General features: G+C 43.9%; 1 protein-coding gene and 1 long non-coding RNA gene across 7 annotated transcripts in view; one reads left to right on the top strand and one right to left on the bottom strand.

The window, feature by feature from the left end:
- Positions 1 to 551: 551 nt before the first annotated feature.
- LHFPL6 (LHFPL tetraspan subfamily member 6) overlaps positions 552 to 26,777 on the top strand; it is a 142,876-nt gene continuing 116,650 nt past the window's right edge. Inside the window, exons 1-2 of one of the 3 annotated variants that reach the window (XM_014868881.2) lie at positions 552 to 786; positions 8,060 to 8,619. In XM_014868881.2, coding sequence (XP_014724367.1) covers positions 8,235 to 8,619 — 385 coding nt within the window. In that variant the 5' untranslated portion in view covers positions 552 to 786; positions 8,060 to 8,234. Of the gene's footprint in view, positions 787 to 5,402; positions 5,626 to 5,676; positions 5,808 to 8,059; positions 8,620 to 26,777 lie in introns of those variants that run through there. The other 2 variants (XM_014868880.2, XM_088159606.1) reach the window with 2 other exon arrangements.
- On the bottom strand, positions 1,164 to 6,677 carry LOC148224790 (uncharacterized). 4 transcript variants are annotated; one of them, XR_015801418.1, is made up of 3 exons: positions 6,654 to 6,677; positions 3,869 to 4,015; positions 1,164 to 2,056 (listed from the first exon to the last, which is right to left on the bottom strand). It is a non-coding gene; the product is annotated as an uncharacterized LOC148224790 (long non-coding RNA). The 4 variants fall into 4 exon arrangements; XR_015801417.1 differs by lacking the exon at positions 6,654 to 6,677 and adding an exon at positions 6,032 to 6,199; XR_015801419.1 differs by lacking the exon at positions 6,654 to 6,677 and adding an exon at positions 5,194 to 5,214.

The following is a 26,777-nucleotide window of genomic DNA, read 5'->3' as shown; positions in this document are numbered from 1 at the left end:
GGAATGTGATCTAATAGGGTGACCTAGATGCAAATGATTTCTGGAACTCACAGGCAGAGGCAGCTCTGCTCCAGTTCTGTGGAAAAAGACTGAGGGAGGTACAGGATGCTTCCTAGAGCTCTCTTCTCAGATACACCCAGTTTAACCAAACCGTGCCGCTAAAAGTCACCTGTGGGTTCTGCAAAGGCACCTTAGAAGCCTCAGGACAATGGCCCAGAGCGGTTACAAATCCCAGAGGTTTTATGGAGAGCAGAAGCACTCTCTGCTCTCTGCCCCCGCTTTTCACACACACGCCCTTCCTTCTTCTGTAGCCGCATCAAACGCTCCAGAGGGGCCGGGGCAGGACCCAGCCAACCCCGCGGGGCCGGGAGGTGCAAGACCCCCCTGTCCCTGCCCCGGGCTCGAGACCCCCCTGTCCCTGTCCCTGTCCCTGCCCCGGGCTCGCCCGTCCCGGCCGCCCCCAGCCCTGCTCCGGCCCCGCCGCCCACCGAGTGTCACTGTCGAGCAGCGCAGCGCCCGCCGCCCCGGGCACCGCATCGCCGGGACACCACATCACTCCGGGCCCTGCGCGGAAACTGTGACCTCCTGCTCAAAGCTGATCCCAGGCTGAGGCTTTAAAGGGAAAAGAAAAATCTTCTTACTGCTGCACGTGTCGTTAAACAAACCCGTGCCTCCGAACGCGCCCGCCGCTTAGTGCGAGAAAGCAACGCGGCGAGACCTGCTCTTTGTACATTCCCTGCATCTTTATTGAACAGCATCTGGGGAAGATAGACAGATGTCCCACTCGTAAGTAAGATGACACTATTAAATTATTTGTGCTGGGTCTACTTGCAGAGAAAGCAGGCTGCCAGTAGATGAGCATTTCTTACTGGGAAATCACTTGTTCATCATCCAGATGTTCCTTATTTTAAAAAGTCCAATTAAGAATAATGGAAATTTAGGATTGAAACCAGCCATGTTTTTTTCTGAGTTTGTGTAGGGCTAAGACAATTCCCTGGTAAAAGAGGACGGGTCTGGGACTGTAATCTCAGAGCTCAGTCACTTTAGCAGTGTTTGCCAGGGCAGAGCAGGCATTCCTCCCTTCAGCTGAGGGGCTGGTGCAGAATAAACCCCCTTGGCCTCTCCCACAGCCACCAGGCTTGTCAACAACAGGACACAAAAGAGAAAATCAATAGCTGTAGCTACTATTTTAGAGCCTTGCAAAACGTAGAACACCTGGTGGCTTTTATATAATAAATGATAAGTAATAACTTCATAAAGATGAAACAATATATGGATGGTTTATGGCAAATAATAAAGATTGTTTTCCTCTTTTGTTTTACATTGACATGTTTTTATGTGCACCCAGAGATTAAAAGACTGATCTTAGCAACAACAGCATTGTGTCCAGTGGGACAACTGTCCTTCAGAAATATGGCAAGTTTTGTTATAAATTGTTAGTAAGAGAATTCACAAAATTTACCATAATGAGAACCACCAGAAAAATAAGTATTAATGATAGGATAGTATTAGAATAGAAGTGGAGAGAGGATCTTTTGGTTAGAGCCAAGTTTATAGGCCAAGATTCAGGTCTGGATGCAACAGCTCAAAACCCCAGGTGTCTAGTTCCATCCACAGCAGAAAACATGCAATTTGTTTGACTTGGAAGGACACCATACAGATGGACAGGATCTGGTCACTTGAATTTGTTTTCTTACCTTTCTCTAAGAAATTTTCAGGTGTTAGAGTTGAGGTTCTCTTTTTCTGTCTGTTTAGTTGATGTTTTTTCCCTAGCTGCTGCAAGATTGGACATCATTTCAGGCAAATATACAAATTATCAGGTTATTTCTCTAACAGTACTTGTCTGTTTGGTTTTTAGTGACTGTATTTGAATAATTGGGTTGACTTTCTGTTGCTTCCAGTACATAGCCTCAAGTCTATTGTTGTACATATGCCTTCCTTTTTGATTTAAAGTCGAGTACAGACATGACCTGAAGATCCAGTTTTGTGAGATGCTCGGAACCATGTTGGTGTGATCACTTTCCTGCAGACCACACAACCGAAAACAGATGGTGACCTGAAAGACAAAACACTCTTGGTTTTTTTTCTGGTCAAAGACCAAAGAATGAGACAGAGGTTGGGTAGCTGCTTCACTTTCCTTGAGGTTTAGGAACATGCATATTCTCCTATGGCATTTTATATTGTCTTACAAGTCAAACTGTAATGAACGAGTCTGTGGTTGAGCCTGTGATGTGTATATTAGCCAGGATTGATTTAGGTAGAGTGACAGGATTTTCTGTCTTTATTCTGCTGTGCTGATTAGCTCCATCAAGTGCCCCAGCTGTAACAGCAGCTTAGTCAATGGATTGAGGAGAAGCAAAATGGTAAAATCTATAAGCATATTTTTCCATCTCCCTGCTAGGGTAGTTTTCTGACAATGTATTCATGGGTGTTTGATTCAGTCTGACTTCAGTGGTTGCAGCAGAGGGTAATCTGCGGCTCAGGTTCCCTCCACCAAGGATGAAGATTTTTCACAAGCGGATTCTTTTAAAATTCAAAACACTAGGACCAATTTTAAAACCAGCTGCTATTTCAGTATAGACAAGACCCTGGGGACCATGTGTTTTGCTATTGCTATATTCTAAGGAGGTGTCTGCTTTTGTGGTTGCAAGAAAGATTGCGAATCCTAAAGCACAATGTAATAACTACCCTTTTCTTTCAAATAGGTTAGACTGGGATAGAAATATTTCAGCGAACTTTCAAGTAAAATACTTCCAAGCACAATGATCCTGAAAAGCGAATCAAATGTTGATACGGTTGAAGCATGATGAGTTTTAAACATTAGGAAAAGATGGAATGAGAATTTGGATGTTATGTTATATACACAATGTGTTTAATTTGTTCCTAATCAAAACAAAACTCCTTGGACAGATGATGGATTGTGAAATAAAGCTTATTTCCCTGCAAGTGATTAAGTCATGCAGCCAGCTTGTGGGGGCATTCAGAGACAGTTGGCAAAATGAGATGCTTCAGGAGAGATGCAGAATTCAATGCACAGTTTCCATGAGGGAAAGCAGAATGGCAGCAGCTCAGGGAGTGAATGTACAGGCCATATAAGGCAAATAAATGAACTGCTGTAGAGATGCCATTAGCAAAGCAAACACTGACTTGGGGACCTTGGCATATACCATGGAAGAGATAAATTGCATGAATAAATACAGGCTCGTTTGCTTCTCCCTAAGCTTCCAATGCCAATTTTAACTGAGAAACAGTTTCCATGTGTGAAACAGAAGTTTTTCCACAGTCATTTTAATGCCAGGCAATTTCTACCCGTGTCTGATCCCAACACATGCCTAATTTAGATATATTTATCACAGTTTCATTATAACCCAGGCCTTTGGCTAAGAAAAGAATGACAGACCTCAGTCTTCAAAGAATTAAACAACTATTTAATAACAGTACTCAATTATTCTCTTTCTTTACACCGAGAGCAGAGTTCCAATGACACAATATTAGCTTATTGTCCCTGTCATTTCAGGCCTTGGTAAAATGAATAGCAGGGGGTAAAACACCACACTGAGCCAAGTGAAGGAATGCGAGCGGTAAACAAGGAGTGTCTGCACACTCCAAAAAGTGCATAGCTCCTTGCAGAAGTGGAGATCTGAGAGCTCATGCGTGCTTGGGGGTGGAGGCACAGCACCAGGCGGAAAGGTGATTTGAGGGGAGGATGCTGGAATGGTATGCTGTGGAGCAGGCTTAAGCTCTCAGCTTTGGGAAAGTCATACCAGCTCCCTTTCTGTCAGACACCCCGTGGGCACATTCACTTTCATGTTCTGGTGTGGATCAAGGGTGTGCTTTTGAAGTGAGTCTCCAGATCATCCTCACTTACCACGTTTTGTTTAACCCAGCAGAGGTGAGTACACAGAGTGGGTTCAGATAGCAAGAAGGTGCCAGATAGAAGACAGGTGCCAGGAGTCCATCAGATGTGCTCTAAGTTCTCATGGGGCTCAGTTCACAGATCCAGCCTGGAGTGAAACTGAAGAAAAAACTATTGAAAAGTGTCAACATCATTTAGGCCCTCAACACCATGAGATCCAACACCAGATTGATCCATGTTACTTGTTAATATAGATGTATACTAGGTGGATGTAGCCTAGGGGTAGTCAGCTGTGAGTATGGCTGCTTTGGGGTTATGCCTTCATTGCCTTTCTTTTATTGCATATATTCTAGCATTCAGCTATATTTAACCCACTTCTTTGATTTTTTGAAGCACGTTTCCTAAAATACACTTGAAATGTTAGGGTTGAACTAACTTGATAACTTGATCATGCTAGATACTTTCCAATCCATTTCTTATCCCTTGAGAAAATATGCATTTTCAGTAATGTTCTGATTTTAAGACTGCATTATGGGGGGGAAAATGGAAGTCTAATTTTAAAAATACAATAAAGCAGCTTTGTAATTTAATTCTGAAAATAGCTGCTGTTATTATTAAATGGTGTAAATGCAGACTGAGTGCAATAAACCTCACTTCCATTTAGCATTAATAATATTAATGAATGGTGTTTGAATTATATGCCAGGACTGTAAAAGAAACATTACCAAAGAGATTTTGCATGTCTGGTGCTGACATAATTTAAACCTGTCATGAAATTGTCTTATATCTGAGAAATATATTCATGTTTCTGGGTGTAGAGGAAAAACCAGAATGGGAAGTGTCTTTTTCTCCCAGAGGCTCTCTGTGCAGAAGGCAAGTCCTCCTCAAAACTTTCCCACTTAAGACACTCTGGGAAAGGGCTGAAGCTCCTGTCTCTCCGCTTGACCTAACCCATTCGGGAAGAACTACTTGGTACTGTGATCACATTTACTCTCGCTGTAGACCAACTTGGGAACTGTTGCGATCAAAATGCTGCATCAGCAGCTCGCATGCAGAGACAGACACAGTTCTTTATCACACGCACACCATCAGGAGATTAGCCTATATTTTCCCATGTAAGGACTGCAGCCTTTCCCCTTTCCTTCAAATACTTCTTCGCTGTCTTTCCCCCTCTATCCTCTCCTGCCCTTTCCTCCTCTCCGTCCCCGGCTTCACCGCCCCTTGCACTCCGCACTGAGCCGCCGAGCCCGCTCCCCGCCACCCCCGCACCGCTCCGGCCCCGGGACCCGAGACCCCCCCTGCGCAGTCCAGGGCGGGCTCGGGAAGCCGAGACCCACCCCCGCAGCGACCCCGCGGAGCCAGGACCACCGCCCCGCCCCGCCCCGTAAGGGCTCGGGGACGCGCCCCCGTTCTCCCGTTCGCCGCTCCGCCGCCGCCGCCCGGCCCCTCGCCCCCGGCCCCGTCTGCGGCCCCGCAACTGCGCCGAGCGCGGCGGGTCCCGCCCGGGGAGGCGGTGGCGGGGAAGGGGGAGGAGAGGCGGCGGAGTGCGCTGCCTCCCGCGGAATCAAACGGGGGGAGAGGAACGTGCGGAGGAAAGGACGGGCCGGGTTGGGGAGGGTCCCGGTCCCGGTCCCGCCCGCCTCCGAGCACCCGCGTCGCCTCCGCGCCGGGACCGCGCGTAGAGTGGCTTGGGGCGGCCGCCGCTCGCCGGTCCTGCGCCCATGTGCTCCCGGCAGCCGCGGCGGGCAGCCTCCACGCCCGGCGTGTCCGTAAGTAGCCCTTCGCTCTCCGGCACCGCTCCTGCCCCCATCCTGGCACTCCTAGACCCCTCGCCGATCCTGCTCCTCCCAGACACCGGCGCTCCCGCACTCCCTGCGCGGCTGAATCCCCTGCCCATCACGTCCCCCTGCACCCCCTTCCTCTCTCGAACACTTGCCCTCCCTTGCTGCCGGTACGTTGCATCCCCTGCATGACTCCGGATCCCCGAGCCTTCAGAACGTCCTTTCCCTCCCCGACTCCTCCCCACCCTACACAGCCACATCCCCTGCATCCCCGGACCCTCTTTCCCTCCTGCGTTCCTTTTCCCCACTCTGACACTCAGCCTGGCCGCATCCCTTTCCCGTTGCACCGGACCCTCTAGACTCCCTTCCCCGCTCGGATTCCCAGCCCTCTCACCCTCTTATCTTCCCGAATCCTTCCTCTCCCGGGCCCCCGTCCTTCCCGTATGTCCCTGCCACCCCGGACCGCTCTCCCTTCCCGGCCCCGCAGTTTCCCGGCTCTCCGTCCTCTTGGCCACTCGGATTCCCGCACTCTCGGCACCTCTGCCTTTCCATCCCATCCCCGCCCGCATTCTCCGTTCCCTCCCATTCTGCTCCCCTCGGACCCCCTGTCCCCACAGCCCCTTCTCCTCCCGCGTCTCGTGCCCCTCTCGGATCCCCTGCCCCTCCCAGGTCCCCTGCGCCCCAGCCCGCCCCGCCCGGCACCCCCCACCCTGCCGGCTCCGCGGGCGCTGCGCCCGCTCGCCCGCAGTTTTTCCCTGGCATCACCCCGGCGAGTTTTGGTTCCCGGCCGCCGCCTTCCCTCTGGGGAAGCCCTATCTCTCAGCCGCCCCCTCCTATCCCTGGAGGGCGGGGAGCGGGGTTTCGGGGCCGGAGGGCCGAGTCCGCCTCCCGAGAGAGCGCCCAGGCTGTGAGCTGGCAGGCTCGGGAGAGCCAAAGCTGCTGCCCCGCTGGAGCCGCAGGATTTGCAGGGTCCTACCCCTGGGACCCTCCGTGTTGTCCCCTATTTCTAGCCGTACCTCCTCCTGCGATTCAGGGAATGATTTCCTCTAAGTGCTGTGACCCATTTTGGCTTAGACTTTTGGTGCCACGCCAAGACATAGACTGATCCTTCTCTAGATGATGCTTTTGAAGAAATAGTTGCCCCCCATGCCCCTCTCTTTATCACCAGGGGTTTGGCGTTTTGCAGGTTGAAAGACATTTCTGTGGATAGTCTATGGGTAGATAGGTGTACTCTTCTTCAGTAGCAGTATAGGCCTTTTTAGTGTTACAGAAGAGACCTCCTTTTTTTAGTGTTTTAAAAGTAAACAAAACTTGTGTAGTGCACATGGGTAATTTCACTTACAAACTTTCTCTACATTCCCTCCTTGTGCTGAAGTAGTATTCATTTTATTGCCTTTTCATGAATTGGATTCACTGATTGGCGTCTAATCATGCTTAGAAGAAAAAGCCCCTGTAAATAGCTATCAGAATTAATTTGGCAGCAACTGTGAGAAATGATCATAAATTTACAAATGCTGTTAGAATAATGATCCAACATGAATTTAACGAGAAATATACTCCCAGCCTCTGGGAACAGCATGTAGATTTCTGTGACAGTCAAATACACTTGGGCACACTGATACTGAACTGAGAGGCTGGGAGTTGTCTGAGAAGGATACAAAGGAGTTATGGTTCCTGGGTTTTAACTGGGAAGAGGCAAAGAAGACCTGGGCTGAATGCAAGCAGGAATATTAACAGAGACATCTGTGTTTTAATTGTGTGCTCCTTGAGGTTGTGTAGGGGTGAGTCCTAAAGATGTGGCAATGTCTTCACTTACCAGAAGACCACCTGGAGTTCGAGTTCCTGGCACATTGGGACATCAAGTGATAAAAGGCTCCTTTTGCACAGGGATGCCAAATAACTCATATCACTTTCTTTGGGGATGTGTTAATAAGTTTTACCTGTGTCACAAGAGTCTGATCTTGCAATGCCTTATCTGCTGTGGCTGCTTTTGCACTGAAGCTGCAGGACCATCTATAAGTGAAGTATGTTATCCAGGCATTGCAGGAGGAAGGTCTAGCGAAGGATAAGCAAGACCTCATCTGTTTTTTCTATTGGTACTAGAAAGACCAGGACTTACAGTGGAGAAAAGTGAGGCAAGTACACAGGGAGGCCCTGAAGGTGGCTGCAGAGCATTCCTGGATGTGCACAGCAGCCTGTGCCAGCTGGGCTGCCGGCCACCACCATCACACTGACCATAGAAGCTGGTGTCACTGAGAGTGATTGTAGAGTCTGCTTGCAAGGGTGGGACAGAAAAGTGACCTGTCTTATTCAGAAGTCTCTAGGAAGGAAAACCACTCTAGCAGACAAGTATTTTTTTTCTAGTGTCAGCATTACTGAACTTGTATTTTTCTCCTTTTTTTGTGTTTTGTTATTTAATTAGGGACCTTTGACTTCATGATGGGAGGAAATATCCCCCCGGCTATTACAAACCGAGCTTCTCCCAGTGTGAGGATTTGTCAAGGCTGAGAGATTCCGGATTATCCAAAAAGCTCCTCTAAAATACAGAGTTACTTTTGTGTCTTCCCATCGTGAGCGGTCTTGGAGCAGATACAAAGATGGCCTCTAGCCTCACCTGTGCCGGTGTCATCTGGGCCTTCCTCTCCTTCCTCTGTGCTGCTGCCTCCTGTGTTGGCTTCTTCATGCCCTACTGGCTCTTGGGGTCTCAGCTGGAGAAGTCTGTTTCCTTCGGCACTTTCCGGAGGTGTTCCTACCCTGTGCGGGATGAGAGCCGCCAGATGACCGTGATGGTGGAGCAGTGTGGCCGCTATGCCTCCTTCCAGGCCATCCCGAGCGCCGAGTGGAGGATCTGCACGGTGGTGACGGGCCTGGGCTGCGGGCTGCTCCTCTTGGTGGCCCTGACAGCGCTCATGGGCTGCTGTGTGTCCGAGCTCATCTCCAGGACTGTGGGCAGGGTGGCAGGAGGCATCCAGTTCCTGGGGGGTAAGTGCTCTTGTGGTCAGGGAATGGGGATGTCCAGGCTGTCTGTTTGCGTGTGTGGAGACTCTCTTGTCCTGGTCTTTGGGAAGAAGAGGGAGTGATTCAGACTCTCTCCTAGCAAGGGAGACAACTTGGCTCCCTCAACGACTGAGCTGCTTGTGTGGCTGCCTGAATGTGGCCCAAAGACACAGTGGCATGTGCTCTCATGTGCTCAAGTCCCTGTCTGGTCATTAGGTGACCTTTGAGAGCTGCGTGGCAAGTCGACTTCTGTGGGCCAGCATCTTCACAGCAGTTTTTTGGGTTGTAGTTTCCAGCACAGCATAGCTGAGTTGGAGGTACCTGGAGAAGCATGTGGGCTACAGATCCGCATGAAGCATTGTGGTTTGGCTGGGGAGAGGCTGTGTTGTGTGGGAACAACCTCTCTTTCTCCTTCTTACCCCTATTACTGGCAGAGCTCCTTTCAACTCTGCTCTCTGCAGCTGCATGGATCTGGCAACAAGCTTTTGGCCCAGGTTTGAAGTGGGATTGTTTATCCCTGGTGGAGGTGGCCCACCATCTCCTGGGAGGAGCCGTGCTGGGCTGGCTGACCCTTGTTGCCTGCTGATGGTGCCACAGGTTTGTTGGCTCCATGGGCTAGACGGTGTGTGGGAGAATTACTTTCACTCCTTTTTCTAACTTTGTGGTGTCTTTGTAAGAATATTTGAAGGGTATGAGACAATAAAAAGGATCCACAAGCATGCTTTTTACAGGGCAGTTTTCCCAGTAAATCATCACCCTCTTGTCATTGGTGACATGCGGATCAGCAGCACTCACTTTTGCCTGATGCAAACGCTCCACCACACACACGCACTTGCCCCCATAGGGCAACGTGTCTCTCTGAGCTTTGGGTGCTGAGGCAGTGCAGGTGCCAGCTTTTAGGGTGCCCTGCAGCATCTGGTCCCAGCCAGGCATCTTGGCTCATGCCCCAAGGGAGTGGACTGTAGTGGAAGCCTTGTTTCTTTCCCCTCCAAACAGGCGCTTGCCCTGCAAGGGCAGTCTGGTTACATGCCGCGACTGCAGTTTCTAAGGAAGCACAAGACAAAAACTCCACTGACTGTCCAGCTTGGTAAGGACAGCTGAGGCTAGGAAAGGGCCCTGTGCCAAGCCTTCAGCCAGACACAGTGTAACTCCCTCCTGGCCACTGGGAGTCCTGCCTCAAATTTTTTGAGTAGTTTCTGCACTTTAGAGCAAGCTGACCCCATCACTTCACCCTTCGCTCAGCTTTGCGACCCACAGGCATTCCTGTGTTTAATCTGTCTGGCAATTTGAAAGTGCAGCAGCTGCTGGAGAGTTAAATCTGCTGGGAGCTGCGGTTTCTTGAAACCTGCTCCATTATACAGTTCCAGCCAGGCAGTTGGGGGTGGAGGAGATTCTCAGTTCAGTGACAATGTGCAAGCCCGCTTTGTCTTGACTATTTTCGCTTAGAGCTGTCAGAGGCTTTGACCACCTCCTCTGTCTAACTGCTGTCTCGGCTCATCTGGTTTTAATTTGCATTTGGCGTCTTTCTCGTGACCATGGTCCCCTGTGTGCCTGCAGAGCAGGGCTGGCAGGGGAGCTCACAGCTGTTTGCTTACAGCCCCCCCAGCAAACACAGCAGCTCCAGCAGTGGGCACATGGCCGAGGGATGCAGGAGGAACCCTGCCCCCCATGACACTGGTGTGAGCTGAAGGTGTGCACCCTTCTCTGAGGCAGGATGGTGGCTCCTGGACAAGGAGGTGAGAGGTTCCTTCAGAGCATACCATGGCAATCCCTGAAGCTGGTCCAGGCTGACCAGGTGGCATCCCATCCTGCATGGTAAGGCAAGAGCAGGTAGTGCTTGTTCTCAGTATGTGGCAATTCAAAGAAATATGAACCTGTGATATAAAATGAAAATTGCCAACAACTTTGCTTACAGTTCAGAAATTAGTTACACAGCATGTCTAATTTTCCCCTCTACTGGCTTTTATGGTTGTATTGCATTCCATTCAGTGCTGCTGGAAGTGTGCAAGAAAAGACCAAAGTGAGGACCGTCATTCTTAACCTGCTTGAAACCTAACTGTGGGGGTACAAGGGAGAGGGCAAGTGGTGAGACCCAGCAATTTGGATAAACTGAAGGGCCATATTAGGGAAAAGAGGAGTTTCTTACATCCTTCCTGAGATCTTTAGCTGCTATAAATCAGTGTAGGTTAATTGTTTAAATGACATGACTACATTTACTCAGATGTCTAACTTAGGCACTATAGTTATTATCTTGTTTTATGTCAAGATAGCCGTGAGCTGTTCACCTTATTTACAAACAGGGAATGCCAGCTCTTTGTTCCCTGTAATGCAGTTGTAGGTGTAGCTGCATACCATGATGTGGGCTTTGAATGTGGCTTGGTGGCAAGTGTAGTTAGTCATTTTAGTTAGTCTCCACTTAGAGATTTAATCAAAGTAAAGACTTACAATTTTTTTTAATTGTGAAGAAGAACTCCCACTTAGCTTTATATAAAGAAAAGCCTAGGAATATAAGCAGCCACTGAGTGATGCTATTCATCCTCTGCGTTAGGACAGGGAGATGGTTAAATGGTTTCATTTTTTTTTTTGTCTGAGGCATCTGCATTCATACCCTGCTTGGGCTTCTGCTCCAGTGGCAGAGGCTGAGTGTTGGAATAAACCATATTTCTCTTGAAGTAAGAAACATAAAGACAGTTAGCATAAAGACAGTTTCAGTGTAGCTAGTTTATGGCTTTATTTGTGTTCCTTTTGTTTAGGATCCAAGTAAGTTTCTCAACATGATTTAAAAACGCAGACTTGAGGAGGAAGTAAGCCAAAGGATAATGGATTATTAAGGGAGGCCCAAAAGCAGGAGAGATATACAAGCCACTGAAGTTGTGGTGAGCCAAAGCTAAAACTTAGTTCAACACTAGAAGCATTTTTACTGCTATGAAGATGTGGCAGAGAGGTTTGCTTACCAGAGGTGGTAGGCAAACAGCCTGATCCTTTTCTTCTAGCACTGTGAAGGAGGAATAACTCCAAGTAGGTCAGTGGGATAACACCTGTAAAAAAGTATTGCAGCTTGTGCTAGCTAAATGGTGCCAAGGTTTTATAGCTGGGATTTCCCCAAGTTGCATGTGGCAGCTCAAGGGAGTGAATTATTCAAGAGTGCTTTAACCATAAATCTGCTCTTCTGATAAAAATTGAATGGCAGAACCTGCAAGAAATTGCAGATCTAGGCAGAATCAGAAAGGCTCTTTGGATATTGCTTGATCCTATGTACTTAGTCTGTATGTGGCATTTCAGATGATCCTGGCTGCAGAGTATACATGTATTTTAAGGTGACTGTGGATGAAACATGTCGAGTTTCTGTTCCTACTAGAAAGATTGCATCACTGACTTTTCCTTCCATTTGCAACTGTGGGAGCTGCTTCCTTTCCCATACATGATCATGTGGCAGCTCTGTAGCCATTACAGCAATTGCTTGCATGAAAAACAATGCTTTTAGCTTCTTCTGAGGCAATTTGGTGATAGGTAACAAGAAGTGTCTAAGTCCCCAAGGCCAGCCTTTTCTGCAGTGGACGTCAGTGGTCTGCAGTCCACAGCTGGCAAACTGCTGCTGTGGTCTCTCAGACCATGCTTCCCCGACATCTCTCTTGGACTGCTTCAAAGAAATGACAACTGAGATGAAAGTTATGCTGTCTGTAACCTCTTGAGGGCACAGTCATGTAGATGGATACAGTCTTCACTGATAACATTAAGTGCAGTGTTTCCAGCTGGTTTCCTTTGTGTGTTTGGAAGACTGAGGCATATATAACGTTGCTGGAACAGATTGCGAGGATGTAGCTTTGACCATAACTATTGAGGATATGACAGCAGGGAGTGAAGTTTAACAAATCTATGGCAAATTGGAGTCTGTAATTATTGATCTTCTTTTCATTGTGCTGTGGCAAGTCAATTCCACTTAAAGAGAGAAACTAGAAATTTGAAGGTAGGTAGCTCAGATATGACATACTAATTTGGAGAACAGTTTCACTCTTTAAATGCAGAGCAATGATTTTAAGAACATAGTGATATTTTTAAGAACATAATGAACTTAAAGGTTAGCCAGTTTTATGAGAGGCAGTGGATCAAAAGGCACAAGTATTGCAAGGATGGTCAATTTAAAGAGCATTACGCTGGCAAGGTGAAGCTTTTCATTAAAGTGGTCAGCACATGGGAATGAAATCTTCACTAGCTCAGAACTCCATTTTGCTCTGTAGAACAGCTAAACCAAGCTCAGAGTACAGATACTCTGAGACAGAACATGGAACAATCTGCTGGCTGAGACGCCTCTCTGAACCTGGCGCTATGGCCCTGATTCTAAGTGCCATGTGAAAAAGTGAACCCTTCCCATGATTATGGGCTAGCCATATGGCTGCCATGCCATCTTTAGTATTTGATGATTGCACTCTAACCAAACACAAGTTTTGCTATTCCCTTCATTAAATGAGCAAAGTTTTCAGCAGCATCTACTCTTCCTCTCCTTATTTCTCTGTCTTGTTTCCCTTATGTTTCATGGAAGTGCTGAAACTCCCAAAACTATGGTCCTTGAAATTGTTGGTTAGAAGATCTGGAGAGCTCTTGGAACAGGGGATGGTGAAAAGAGCATTCGATTATTTGAGAAAAGGGGGACACAGTTCCTAACAACTTTGGATTTTGACTCAGAAAATAAAATGTGGCCTTATGAAAAATCCTCTCAGGACTACATGAAATTGCTGGAGAATCCTTCTCCAAGTTTTGTGTGCCAATAGAGGCCATCATAGGCTCAGGGCAGGTGTTTGCTGAATGCAGAGGGTAGAAAAATATGGACTGATCCCTCAGGATGAGGAGAATGTTGAGTCTGGGGTGATGTTTTTGGTTCTGTGCTATCTGTGATGAAATCTCAGAGAAAGCCTTTGTGATTTTGAGCTAAATATTTTAAGGAGACAGGTCCAAACAAAATCTGCAAGTTAATGGCATATTAATGGCTGAATCTGACTTTGTGGGTGAGATGATAACTGAAATGTAGCGGACAGAAGAGGAAAGAACACTATGTCATGCCTTTGTGGCATCATATAGAGAAGCTCTCCCTCAAAGGGTTTGCTTGGGGAAACAGTTAAAGAAGGTAAGAAGAGGCTCTTGGGAGAAATGGAGTCACTGAAACAAAGTTGTATTTCAAGAAGTGTGGCTGGCAGTTAAAGACAGTTCCAGGTTTCAAGTGGAACAAAACAGTCTTGTTTCTGAGGCTGGCTAAGAAAGGGACTTTGGGGAGAGTAGTTCCAATTGACTATAGGAACTAGAAACTTCTGGGAAAGGTTTTTGTGCAGCTGGAGGAAAAGGCACTGAACAGTAACCATTATTTTGTCTGACAGCTCAAGTGAGGCTTTCTGCTTTCTGCCTGGAAGACTAAGATCAGCCTAATTTTGTGCCTATAGGGAGAAAATGTAACTGAGAAAAGCCGTGCGAGAACAGGGAAGATCTGAGATAGTCAAGAGACTTCTGTCAAGAAAACAGTGACCCCGAACTCTTTTGTGGCTCTCCCAAGCAATTTCATCCTTCCCCCCATATGTACGTACTCTTACAGTCTCTTCCTGCAATTTGTACCTGAAAAAAAACAGACATTAAAAAAAAATGCAAAAATGGCCTTTTTGTTCTTTCATTCTCTTCAGCCTAAAAATATTTTTTGAGGGCTAACTTTTGGGGAGAGATAAGGCAGGGTCACTGCTTCTGTCAAGCGCCAAGGCCTCTTTTTCACCTGCAAGTTAGCTGTTCAGGGCTGTTTTGTCACACCTGCCTCTCCTCACAAAACTTCAGTGATTTTGCTGTGCTTCTGTAAACACACGACAGGGCAATCCTCATCCCAGACAAAGACAAGCTGCAGTCTGGGTACCAATCCGGCATATGTGTGCACATACAGACATTGCAGGAGAGGCAAATGAGAGGACCAAAGCCTCACCAAGGCAACCGAAGAAGAGAAAACAATGAAAGTGACACTGTTACAAGTTGCTGGTGAGTGATTGTGTGTCATGTCGTGGGCTCATTGATTCAACAATAGTAAAGTCAATGGAGAACACTGTGGCTGCTTAGTCTGAGGTCTGCAGTGGCGTGGGTCATAGTACAGCCTTCATATAATTTCAGTTTGAATTAGAGTGCATCTCTGAGAAAAAAACTTCTAGTCTGAATTTAATTAAGTTTGAGAAAAGACTGATCTCCATAAGTTGTTCCCGTGGTGAATTACTCTGACTGCTTTTCTTCCAGATCATTAATGCAAATGTTAAAAATGTAGCACCAAGAATATATCATTGGGAGATTATGCTTTCTCAAGGAATATTTTGTCTTTTTTTTTCTTTTAAGATCCAACACTTAGGTTGCTTTTAATCCATTTAACTTGTGCTTTGTTGTGGTTTCTTTACCAGAACAACCTGTATAGAAGCTGCTTTGTAGGTGGTGTGTTTCACACTAGTTCTTTCTCCAGTTTTCTCTAGCCATCCACCAAAGGATTAAATGCAGTGTACCGTTTTGCAGCTTCATCCCTTTCCAGCTAGACTTTGACTTGCTAAACGGGATCCTCTGACTGCTTGTGCCTATGCTCAATCTTTGCCTCCCAGCACTACATACTGTGGTACAGCATAGAGTGAAATTCTTAGATTTAGATTTGGAGTCCAGAATAAGTAAGGCAGGGAAGTATAACTGTTTGGGAAGATGGTCAGGACAAGGGAATTTAGACAGTGAAATTATCTTAAAGATTCTGTAGCATATGTTTTATTGAAGATAAGCCAGCTTTCTCTCTGCTGTATTCAAATAGGAGTTAAAAATATAAGACAAATTCAGGATTGAAGCCTGAATGTAATGTGTGAACCAATGCAATATATGTTTTCTGTCAGTTTAAAAAGGACATTACTTGGACTCCTACTCTCTTAATTAGATAGACATTGTATTACTTGAATCTTTCCTGAATGCATGGGCCATCAGGTCTGACTGACAGGGAATCCAAGCTCGCAGGTGCTTACCTGAAAGAGGTAAAGAAAGGTGCAGATTTACATCCTGTGTATTTTCAAGAGCTGATACTGTTTTCCATGGTTGCCTTCACCTTGGTCACAGAAGTTCCCTCTGCAGCCTTGCTAAAAGCTGCTGCCCCGACTGATGTAATAGCACAGGTTTTTGTGAGATTTTCCTTAGAGTCCCATTGAAGGAAATCTGGTTAGCAAAGTTTGTTATTTAAGCTAGCACCAACCATTTAAAAAAAACAGGTCAGCAAGGAAGGATCAGCAGTAGACATTACTGATCCTAAGGTGCAGGATCAGTAGCTCTGAGCAGGCCATCCCTGCCAGCAAGGTCACAAGCAGTGCAGAGCAGGCAAGGGGTTGTAATGCTGCTGAAACAGAGGAGATGTAACTTGAAGAAGACAAATGCTGTGGAGAGTAGCCTTCATACTTAGCTGTCTTAGTTTTTAAATTCTGTTCTCAACCACTTCAGATGACTCTTCAAAAATCTTTCAAAATCTTTCAAAATGTTTCAAAATCTTCCTAAGAAAAGCATCAGGCCCCTTACAGGCTGCAAATGTCTGTATGTCCTTTGAAGTCAGTGACACTTAGTACAAATTACATCACTATTTCTATTCTAGGATTATTGGATTTGACAGTAGTCTAAAATGGGTGTGGTTCTCATGATGACTTTCTTCTTGAAGAGCTACCCCAGTGAATTGCCTTGTTTATACTGAATTGTTTTGAATACATATTCATCTTGGTTTTTTTTAAATTTATATTTAATCCTAATATAAATTTTTACTAAGTACAGAGGAATAAAAAGCCCCATGCAGAGTTTAAGCCTCAAGGAAATTCTGCAAGTAAGATTTTAGGTGCTTTGGAAGCATATTTAAAATGGAAATGCTGATGTATTAAAAAAAAAAAAAAAGATGTTGCTAAAATATTGGGAAGAATCTCTATACTTCTCTTGTTGTCCTATTAATGTTGAATATAAAAGTGATTTGAATATTGCTGCAGCTGTGCTGCGTTAAAGCAGAGTTCTGCATTAAGAACAGAATTTTTGATCTAAAGAAGAAGTCCCGGAGTGCTGTTTTATTTATCTGTAGAATGAAGTTCAGTTTTCCTGCTTTTTATCCCTTCTTTTATTAAGAAGGAAACAATGGTGCTCAGCACTTCTGTGACACTTTTCATTTCAAAAGGTTTTGCTTGCATAACCTAATGAAACTTTAGAAAACCTGAGGCAGGGGACCAAATTATTTATTTTGCTGGTGTGGAGTCAGAGTAAATTCAGAGGTACTTCATTTCAGATCCTTTACATTTGTGTTGATTAGAGAAGAATCTGGGTTGGAGTTAGCAATTTTGTTTCTGCATTGAAAGATCTGGCATGTTTTGCTTCCTGAGATATTTCAATGGATATTTGAATATTGCTGGGAACTGCATTTAGGCATCAAAATGTTTCAATATTTTCCAGTGCGAGTGAAGTCATATGCCCTACAGACAGGACAGAATTGTTCCCAATGGTGTATTTTCCAGGATTTTATCCAGTCTGGTGTTAAATATCTATGTAATTTGTGTTTTTTTCTCATTTCTCTTAGGAAATTCAGCTTACTATGCATTCCACGTGGAAGTTTTTTTTTCACGGTATTCAACCTGTATTTTCCTTTCCTTGCTCACATCCTTTTACTTAGCCAATACAGATTTTTACCTTCTAAGGACTTTAACTTTGGCTTCACAAAGTAAAATGAGGCAGTTTTCAAACTCCATCATTTCAGGGAAGTGAGGCATAGAACTCAAGAGCAGCCGATGTATTGATTCCATGCAGTGAACAGTTAGGAAGGAATGTGGTGTAATTAATAAAAACAGGATGTATTTGTACAACCAAAACTCCAACCACAGCTGCTTAGCTTGTGGTACCATCATGTTGACTGGCTTTCTGCTCAAGGACTTCTTTGACTCTGTGGAATGGCACACCTCTGTTGACTTCAATAATGTTAAGCTTTTTATGCTGCACAAATGCGAGGTCCTAAGTGGCGTTCAGATCATATGAAGAGGGCCTTAAGTCACAGAGAACCAAGAAAGGATCCTCTCCTTGTTTTTGGGATGACTCTGCCACCACAAGACATCACAGGTCAGAGGGGCAATATTGCACTTGACAGATCCCTTCTAGAAGCTGTCCTATATCTTCTCAGGCATGAAAAATTTGGCATGGTCACTGCACCCTGACAATGCTGGTGATAAGGCTGATTCACTAAGCTTGATTAGATCTCCTTTACACTGTTTGTTCCACCGTCAGTCCCCTGATGTCACAGGTACATCTGAGAATAGAGGCAGACGTTTTTCCCCTCCAGACTGGCTTTTTCTTAGAGCCTGACCTGTTGAAATCAACAGCAGTGTTCCGCAATAAAACTCAGGGGAAGAGAGGATCTGGAGCTCAGTGCTGTTGCTACTTACTGTGACTAGAGGGATTTGGAGGAGGTTGCTGCTGTGTGGCAGTGCAGAAGCCTTCTTGGGATACCAGATTCTACCTAATTCCCCAGGTATGGAATATTAATTGCATCAGGACTAACACCTTAGAACAAAGCTCTTTCTTGAGGGGATTGCTGTACCATGAGCTGAGTCTACATTTTCTTGCTTAAAACTGATAAGCCCCAATCTTTCATGAGGACTGACCACTTTGAATTGATTTGCAGGTATAGTTCTTTACTAGGTGAACAGATTTTTTTGTAAGCTTGGCAGTAGTTTGTAGGAATATGAAGAAAAATTATAATGAAAGAAAACCTTAACAATTACTTATTAGAAATCATTGTTATTTTATCTTGTAGCAGAATCCAAAGAGCTTCAGAGAGAATTAAGCAGATAATACAGAATCCTGATAAACACTATGTAGTTTCTATAGAAATGTAAAGATTTGACCCTTTCTTTTGCAATCTGACAGTTCAATTTTCTTACATTGTTTCCCAATAAAGATGCCTTTGTAATATAAACTGGTATTGTTAATTTGAGAAGAACATTTTTCTAATGAATGCTAAGTGATGTGGAATTGGAGAAAGTATGGAGATAAAGCCATGATGGTCAATCTGGAATAACAGAAGCTGCTTCTTAAATACAGCACCCTGTGAAAGAATATGAAACCTGCTAGTGATGAACACCACCTGATAGTGATAAGAAATGGCCTTACAGCTTCTGAGGAGTGCACTGCCTGACTTCTTCACAAGTTCAGGTTTTTGTCCAAGTCTGCAGCCAAATTAAAGCCTATTTATGAATACTTTTAATATTTTTTTTTAAATTGAGAATGAACTTGATATTCAGAGCATCGCAAGTCATTCAGGTCCGGCACAATACAGCTGAATGCCAGTCACTGGGAATGGTTACTAGGATGTATTAAAAAGTGTTTTGTTTGGGGAATTTATAGAAACCAGGGGAGAGTGATGTTAATGGACTTTATGAGTGTATCTGTGAGAGAAAATTTGTTTCAAAATTTGCTCTGACTTGGCCCAGGTGCTGCTACATGACTACAAGCTTTGAATGTCATTTGGAGATTAGTACAGTCTGTGTAGCAAATCTATACAAATATTCCCAAGTATACCATGTTTCTTCTGTTAATGGTTGTTGTTATAATGTAGGAAACTCTTGAAATCCATTATCATAGGGAAAAGGCAGAGGCAGTTGCTGCTCCAAAGAAGTCCTATCTGAAACAAAGTCAAATGGGGAAATTGAGAGAGATTTGTGTTAATTTCATTTTTAATATGATAAGAACTGATGCTAACTCATTACTTGAGTGCTTTGTAGAGGAGTAAGTAAAGGGAGATCTCTATATGTGTTGGCTCAGTAACAAATGACAAATGTGTTACTTTCAGGGGTGAAGTTCAGATGGCCTTTATTCCCCTAAAAGCTCTTTTACTTCAACTCCATCCTCAGAAAGGTGTGAGAAGAAGGAGCAATCAGAGGCAGGGAGATGTGTGGGTAGGAAAGCAGGGGAAGGGGGAATGGAGAGAGCTGTTAGAGGAGAAGAGCTTCACCTCCTTAGAAAGTTCCATTTGCCATACCTGCTGACAGATGGATTCTTTGGTACTGCCGACTTGCAGAGGGTATTTCAGATGTGGCACGGTTTATGCACAAGAAAAAAGGAAATTTAAGGCTTCTGTGCTATAGTGTGTTTTAGATTTCAAGGAATTCTGTTAGCTTTCAAGTTCTTTTTCTGGCACAGCAGTGAAAACATGACGAATAGCACTAAATACTGGCATAAAACTCTTTATGGCCAAGACAAGCCCCAAAACCTTTACAGGCACATTCTGCAAAATCAAGAGGTTTTGATAAAAGTCAGAGCATTTTTATGAGAAATTCTTTCATAAGAAACAAAACGGCTGGCTTTGGAGAGCCTTGTTCAGTACTGAAAATCTCCTCTCTTGCTAGAAACTTTCTCTCCAGAAAGTATTCCAGCTTCACCAGGAGACCATTAAAAGGACAATCCGGCCATTTGGGCCAGGCTACAAGTTCAAGCAGGTTGTAGTGTTGAAATCATCAGTGAGGTAAAGGTGCAGACTCTGAGCCTGTCTGTGGCCCAGAGCAAAGACTACTGATAACCCCCTGAACAACTGAAGTAATGAATGTACTGAAGCTGTTTGCAGCAAAGATGGGCTGCACAGAGTTTTTGTCCCCTGTCCTTAACCAGAGTTTAAGGGATTACTCCTACAATGAATGCAAGCAGTTCTGTTTGGGAAATCAGGCTTTTCTTAGCACAATTTCAAAATAATGCTATTATAGTAATTAAGGAGTAAAATGATTCCTTAACAGGATGCAGTGGAGTGATACTTTGGCAACTGTTCTCCGTGTGAGCACTATTGAACAGAGTCCTTCTCCTGTGCTGGCATCATCTTCTATTTCCTGTTCTCCTCTATTGACTTCAATTCATTGCCCAGGCTGTGGAAGGGGACACCACGGCTGAAGATAGTTTATGCTGAGCCATTAACAACTCTGATTAGCTTGTTCCTCTTTTCCACAACAATTTGCAATAAAAACTGTCAGGAAAGAACCATGTGAGGGCTGGGACAAGCCTTACACTAGAGATGGCAAATTCCATTTCATGCCACTAAGCCAGAGATCCGGTGCTAAGAACACAGGAAGCTGGGAAGATAAATACTGTAACTTTTCATCTCATGCATAAGAATTGCAGTCTGTTTTGATCTAGTGATAGAAAAAAGTCATTCTGCTTATCTCATCTAACATAGTGGCTAGTCTGATTACAAGCTTCTCTGCTTGGCACTTTTTAAAATTCAATTTGGCTGCCTGTGCCCTTGGCACACAGTGGGTTTCATTAAATTTCACAGCAGTTAGTTTTCATTCCCTCTGTGACACCTTTTTATCAACATTTGACTCTAGTGTAATTTCAAGCAATTGTGCTTTTTTTTCTGAAGTGCTTGTACCATAATAATTTGGCAGAGCAGGTGGGGGAAGACAATTCAGACACTGTTGCAAATCTCTGTACAAAAGTAATATATGAGATGCCAGGTCAACTTGCAAGTGTTTTTCACATATGACAGCAAAAAGGAGCTCCTTCCCTTTCTGTATCATTGAAGACTGTCAAAAGTGCAATTAAAGAGCTTGCCGTAAGAGGCAAATTTTATTTCTTTCAAGCTAATCACAGCCTCTTTTTAAAAGCAGGCCTAGTGGACTCTTGACTGGATTGACAACCCAAGGTTGTTAGACAAACCTGCAACCCAGCCTACTTAGCAACTGTGTGAGTTTCCTTATCAGAAACAGATAAAGAGGTTGGTTTGGTAGGAAAGTGTGTGTATATGAGCACAGGAATACAGACAGCAAATGCAGCTGTTTTAGTGTTGGATGCTCAGTCTTTGGTAGGTGGGGTGAGGCAAGACAAGCACCCCAGCACGGAGTCTCTTGTCCCCAGTGCAGAGCAACATTTTCTCCAGATGGATACCGGGCAAATTGGTACAACTGTAAGTGGTTTTGCCAAAGTATAAGTGGTTTTCAGGTGCACTCTGAAAGGTCTTTATTTGCTGAGTGCCTACCCTTCTGCAATGCTAGCCATTTTCCATTCTGCCAAACTGAACTTCCAAAAATAATGTTACAGTTTCTCAGTAAAATTTTAAAAGTAGCTAATTAAAAATTAATTCAAAGTGAAGCTTAAAAGTTCTTACAAGTGAGCTCTGCATTCTGAGTGACTCAGAGACCAACAGATCTGTGCCTCACTGCCAAGACAAGGGCAGCCAAGCTTGGGAGACCATAAATTATATTCAGAATGAGACTTCCACTTGATGAAACTTTTCCTTATGCCCTTTAGGAGGTGTTGGTTCTTTAGTTTTACTAATGGAATGTTTTGCATTCCTCTGCCCTAAGGTCTCCACAGTGTCCTTGCAGGCAAAGAGTTTCCAAATGTACACAGTCTTCAGCATTCTGAAACAAGTCAGATTTTTCATGAACACCTCGGGAAAGCTGGAGATTATGGACAGTTCCCCACCTTCTTTACAGGAGAGACCTTTGTGCTCTGTAGTTCCTGGTGGGATAATATCTGCTGGGAATTTTCCTCAAGGCACCCCCCTTCCTTGGAGGTTCCCCACGTGATGGGACTGGTCAATCCCATGCATGCACTGGCACAACATCATTTTGGTGGATAGGCTGACTGTGGTTTACATCTCAGTCAAAGTCAAGACATCTCAGTCTTGAGTTCCTGGGAAGGAGGAGGCTTAGCTGTGCCAAGGAAGCAAGGGGGTCTTGCTAGCAGTGACTCCAAGCTGGAATCCACCGTGTCTCCGAAGGGCAGTGGCTGCTGCAAGAGCTGTGTGCTTCTGCTGCCACTTCTGAACCGTGAGCTGAGTACCCAGCCAGTGAAAATTGTCACAGTGCCATTGAAATCAGCCCTGACTTGGGTCTGGCTGGAAAAGATGGCCTCACCCTTTCTTCTGGGAATGGTCTTTCCAGAGCACAGTTTTCAGTGCATGAACCTCTGGCTACGTACTGAAAGCTCATTTTGTTTTTTCCAGGTTGGCTGAGTACATTGGCTGGCTGGTTTATGGATGAAGGCATAGCTCATAGTTTCTGTGAGCTTTTTTTTCCTACTAAGCTGAATATAAGAATACGAATTATTCTCTTAGTATGAGAGCTTGAAGTACAGAATCTTGATGTTTCCAGCATGAAATGCTCCAGTATAAGTAGGAGACCTAATACAGTGTAGCAGACTGTTCAGCAATAACATTCCTCTGGGGGAAGTTTCCTCCTCTTCCACAAAATTAATGAGTATTTTATATCCTGAAGTCTGGAGATTCCTATAAATTTTATATCTAGCATAATGGTAGAGGTTTAAACCACAGAAATCACATTATGATTATGACCTAATTATGCAGAGATCCAAGACGCAGGATTTTTGATCCCTGTACGGGCCATTCACTTAAGAGGAGACTCAGTGATCCTTGTGGGTCTCTTCCAACTCAGGAAAGGGTTGTTATTCTGTGATTTTTTTGTTTTTGTTTTTGTTTTTTGGACATCAGTATTTAGACAGAAATTTTTTTACCAATGTGGCCAGTGGCAGCTCTGAAAAAGTAAATAATCAAAATATCTGAGAATGCAAATTAATGTGTATCTTAGAAGAGATGTATCTTCATATTTTTTGTCTTAGAAGGGTTTAATAGAATGCCATGTCCTTTTGTTTCAAGATGATGTATTTTGTTATCAGTGCTGATGATCACCTGACCCTGTGGGCCTAGAGAGAAACAAGACTCCCAGTGCCATGTGGATCCTGACAGATGCCTCTGAGTATTTACAGATCTTGATATATATGCAATCTATGGATATTTCAAAACTGATTGACATTTCAGAACCTGAGTTAAAGTTATATTTGGCATTTCAGGAGTGTCAAGGCAAAATTAATCAGAGCTCAAAAGGTATGCACTCTTACTGACATGCTAGTGACAGTGAAAATATAAACTACTGGGAAATACCCTGCTGAAAGACAGACTCTAAACTGGATTTTGGAAGAGGATTGGCAAAACTGGCTTACTCCCATCGACAGACTCTGAGGTGATGTCTAATAGTGTAGCTGGCATTTAGTGACTAAGGTACCAGCTTAAATGATTCAGGGCTCTGCCAAGTTATATGTCCTGTAATAAGTCACTGCAAATCTTCTTACTTGGGAAACATTAACATATTAAATATGCAAACTAATCTCTTGAAACAGTTCAGATAAGCAGCATTTTTAAATGTACCCAGTCAAGTGTTTTTCAGCCACTGAAGCTCAGCAAGCAAATGCTTTCATCTCAGTGGCTCTCATGAGAATGGTCAAAATTTATACCTGTGATTTATACCGGTTGTGATTTTAGGCTGTGTGACTGTCTGTCTTTGTAGTAAAAATAAGAGAGCAGCATGAATTTTTTTTCCCCATTAGCTTTGTTTGTCTTTGCTTTAAATAGGTCAGCGATAATCTTTACAAATTTCAAAAGATGTTAATTCAGCCTCAGTGAAAGCTGTTAGGATCCAGTTTGAAAAGCATCAGATCAAATAGTATGCCTTTTCAGAAATCATGCTTTTTATTTGTTCCATAAAATAGAACCATAAGTGAGGGATTAGCAGTAGTTTTGCTTTAATAGCCCCTAGTATCTGCAGGAAGAGATGATGGACTCTCTGTCTGTAGATGGGTGTCAGTTTCCCAACAGAAGGATAGTGTAGCCCATCTTTCTGTGGTGAAGCTGGCCATCATTTTTAGGTGGAGAGGAAGCATGAGCTAATTGTTTAATTAGTTTTGAAACTACAAATATTTTGCCATACTTTTGTTCTGGAAAAAAACACCCAGTGAACAGGGCAAAAGTAGATGATAAAGACACTCTACACAGAATCAGCTTCCACTGTAAACACTAAAGTCAAAGCTGGAGAAGACCCAGAAAGGGATGAAGTTTGGAGTGAAACGGGGTTGGACTTGATTAGTTTCTTCCCCTTTAACTTTTCATATTTTTCTGCTCGCTTGCTTGTGAAAATTGTCTTAATTTAGACTTTGGCAAGAGCTTAACAGCCTCCACTACTTCCACTTAGCTCTAAATTTAGTACATGGTGACCTGTGTACTGATCCATTGACCTGTGACCTGGATTTGATCTAACATCTGGAAACCATTCATATCTCTCACATGATATCTCTTTGATTCCTCTTCATATATTCCCCCTCTCCTCCCAGGATACTATTTGAAGCACTTTATGCCATATCCAGCGAGCATTCCTTGGTCATGATGGTAGTGGTTGTTCCCATTTAAATACAGACTACTATTTTAAAGATTCTCTTTAAAATAACAGAGATTTTTCTTAACATCTAAAGACACAAGGACACAAGGACAATGGAGAATCTTCTGTCGTTTAAACATGGTGAGAGATGATGTTTCCAGACTGGGAATGTAAATCCACTTTGAAAATAGACTCGGGCTGCTGTAAACCAAAGAGACTGGTAATGTGGTTTTCAGAGATCTTGAACATGAATGGATAAATGAGAATGGAAGCAACTGTTATCACAGGACTATGGTTTCAGCAGTTTTGAATGTGAATTCACAAGTTGCAATCAGATTTTTTATTGCAGCCTGTCTTCAAGTGTTCACAAGTAAAACTCAGAAGACAGGTGCATCTCTAATGAAGCTAATCAGTCTGTGAGATGGATGAGATGGGCAAAACAGGATGGAAAAACAGGAAAGATTTGAGGGAGATTAAGACTGCATAATTTTTTTTCCTTCACTGTTTGAGTAAACAGTTTGAAGTCATCTCTGGCAAAGCTGATTGACAGAATTCTATACTGTACGTTATAAAAGTATCTTTCTGGAAAATCTTTATGTTCTCAGTGCCTCAGCACAGATGCAAGGACTATTTTTCCCTTTTAGAGTTAGGAGGCTAGAAACTTACTGAAGGTTATATTTACAGAAGTGTTGAATAGAGGCCTTCCAAGCCTTAGGTTCAAGCGTAGCCACTGACTCAGCTGTCATGTGCTGCTTCCTTGCAGTAGTTTATGACTAAAGGATTATCTGCCTGGCATTTTTGAGGCAGATGGGAATTTATATTGTGTGCAGCCTGAGTTGATGGTGGCTGTGCAGTGTTGGTCACAAGTTAACACAGACTGTTTCTTAAGGCAGTTTACCCTGTTGTGCTCCTTGCTGCCATAATTAAATGGCTTTGTATAGTCCAGCTGTGCAGAAGGCATGTCCTAACTGAAAGACACAGCTTATTTTCTTTCCTTTGTGAAGCTTTTCTTGCAATAATGAATGCTATCCCATGGTTCAAAAGAGGTCATAGCTTCTTTTATGTACAAAGATTATATATGCTTGTTTAGATGACTGCTTTTCAACCTTTCCTGTCTGGTTGACTCCCTAGATTGCTGAAAAGCATGGCTGAGCTTGCTGTGCTTAGATACCTTTTGTGGTGATGAAGCAAGTGTCTGTGGCATCTTCTGCGGTCCTGGGTCACACCTACTGAGAGACCATTTTAGAAAATAAAACATTTTCCATTGATATATTTGTAGGTTGGAGCTACTTTGTTATGTGTGAGTTTTTAAAGGACATTTTGTTTTCTCTGTGTACAAAGAACAATAGTCCTGTAAACTTCTGGCCAGAAAAGCAAGCAAGGAATAGATCTGCCACACAGACCAGAAAGGAGATTTTGGATCAAAGATCTCGTAGTACCATTAAGTTGTATCTTATGTATCTGTAAAATATACAATACCTGCGCTTTTATTCTGTTATGCAGATACGTATTTAGAGGGTTAAGGCAATGTGGATTATATATTCTTTCAAAAGCTTTGTTTGGTTATTTTGTACCACTTTCTAACTGAATCTTTCACAGGAGCAATTAATAACTTTGCAGATTACTTGGCACTGAACAAACAATACTTTGCAGCAGGCATCATGTTTACAAAGAAAGAAACATTTAAGACCAGTGGTGGACTGAACATGCTTTTTAGGTTGGCACTGCACTTACTTCAAGCCCTCATGTTCTTAACTACTCTTTACATATAGCCATGTTAGGGAACACAGCTGCAAAACATTGCACAAAGACTGCCCATATACGCACTATCTTCCTGCATTTTAACCTTCAGGCTGCAGGAATCTGGGAAGATTTTCTTTCTTTTTTGTCTTCTGATTCCAGAAGAGATGCTCAGCTGGGCACCTCAGCCAAGAGAGA

Source organism: Sturnus vulgaris, chromosome 2 (genome assembly GCF_052056855.1).
Source record: "Sturnus vulgaris isolate bStuVul1 chromosome 2, bStuVul1.hap1, whole genome shotgun sequence".
Classification (NCBI taxonomy): Eukaryota; Metazoa; Chordata; class Aves; order Passeriformes; family Sturnidae; genus Sturnus; species Sturnus vulgaris.
Note: the sequence above shows the minus strand (reverse complement) of the source record. Positions and strands in the feature narration are given on the sequence as shown.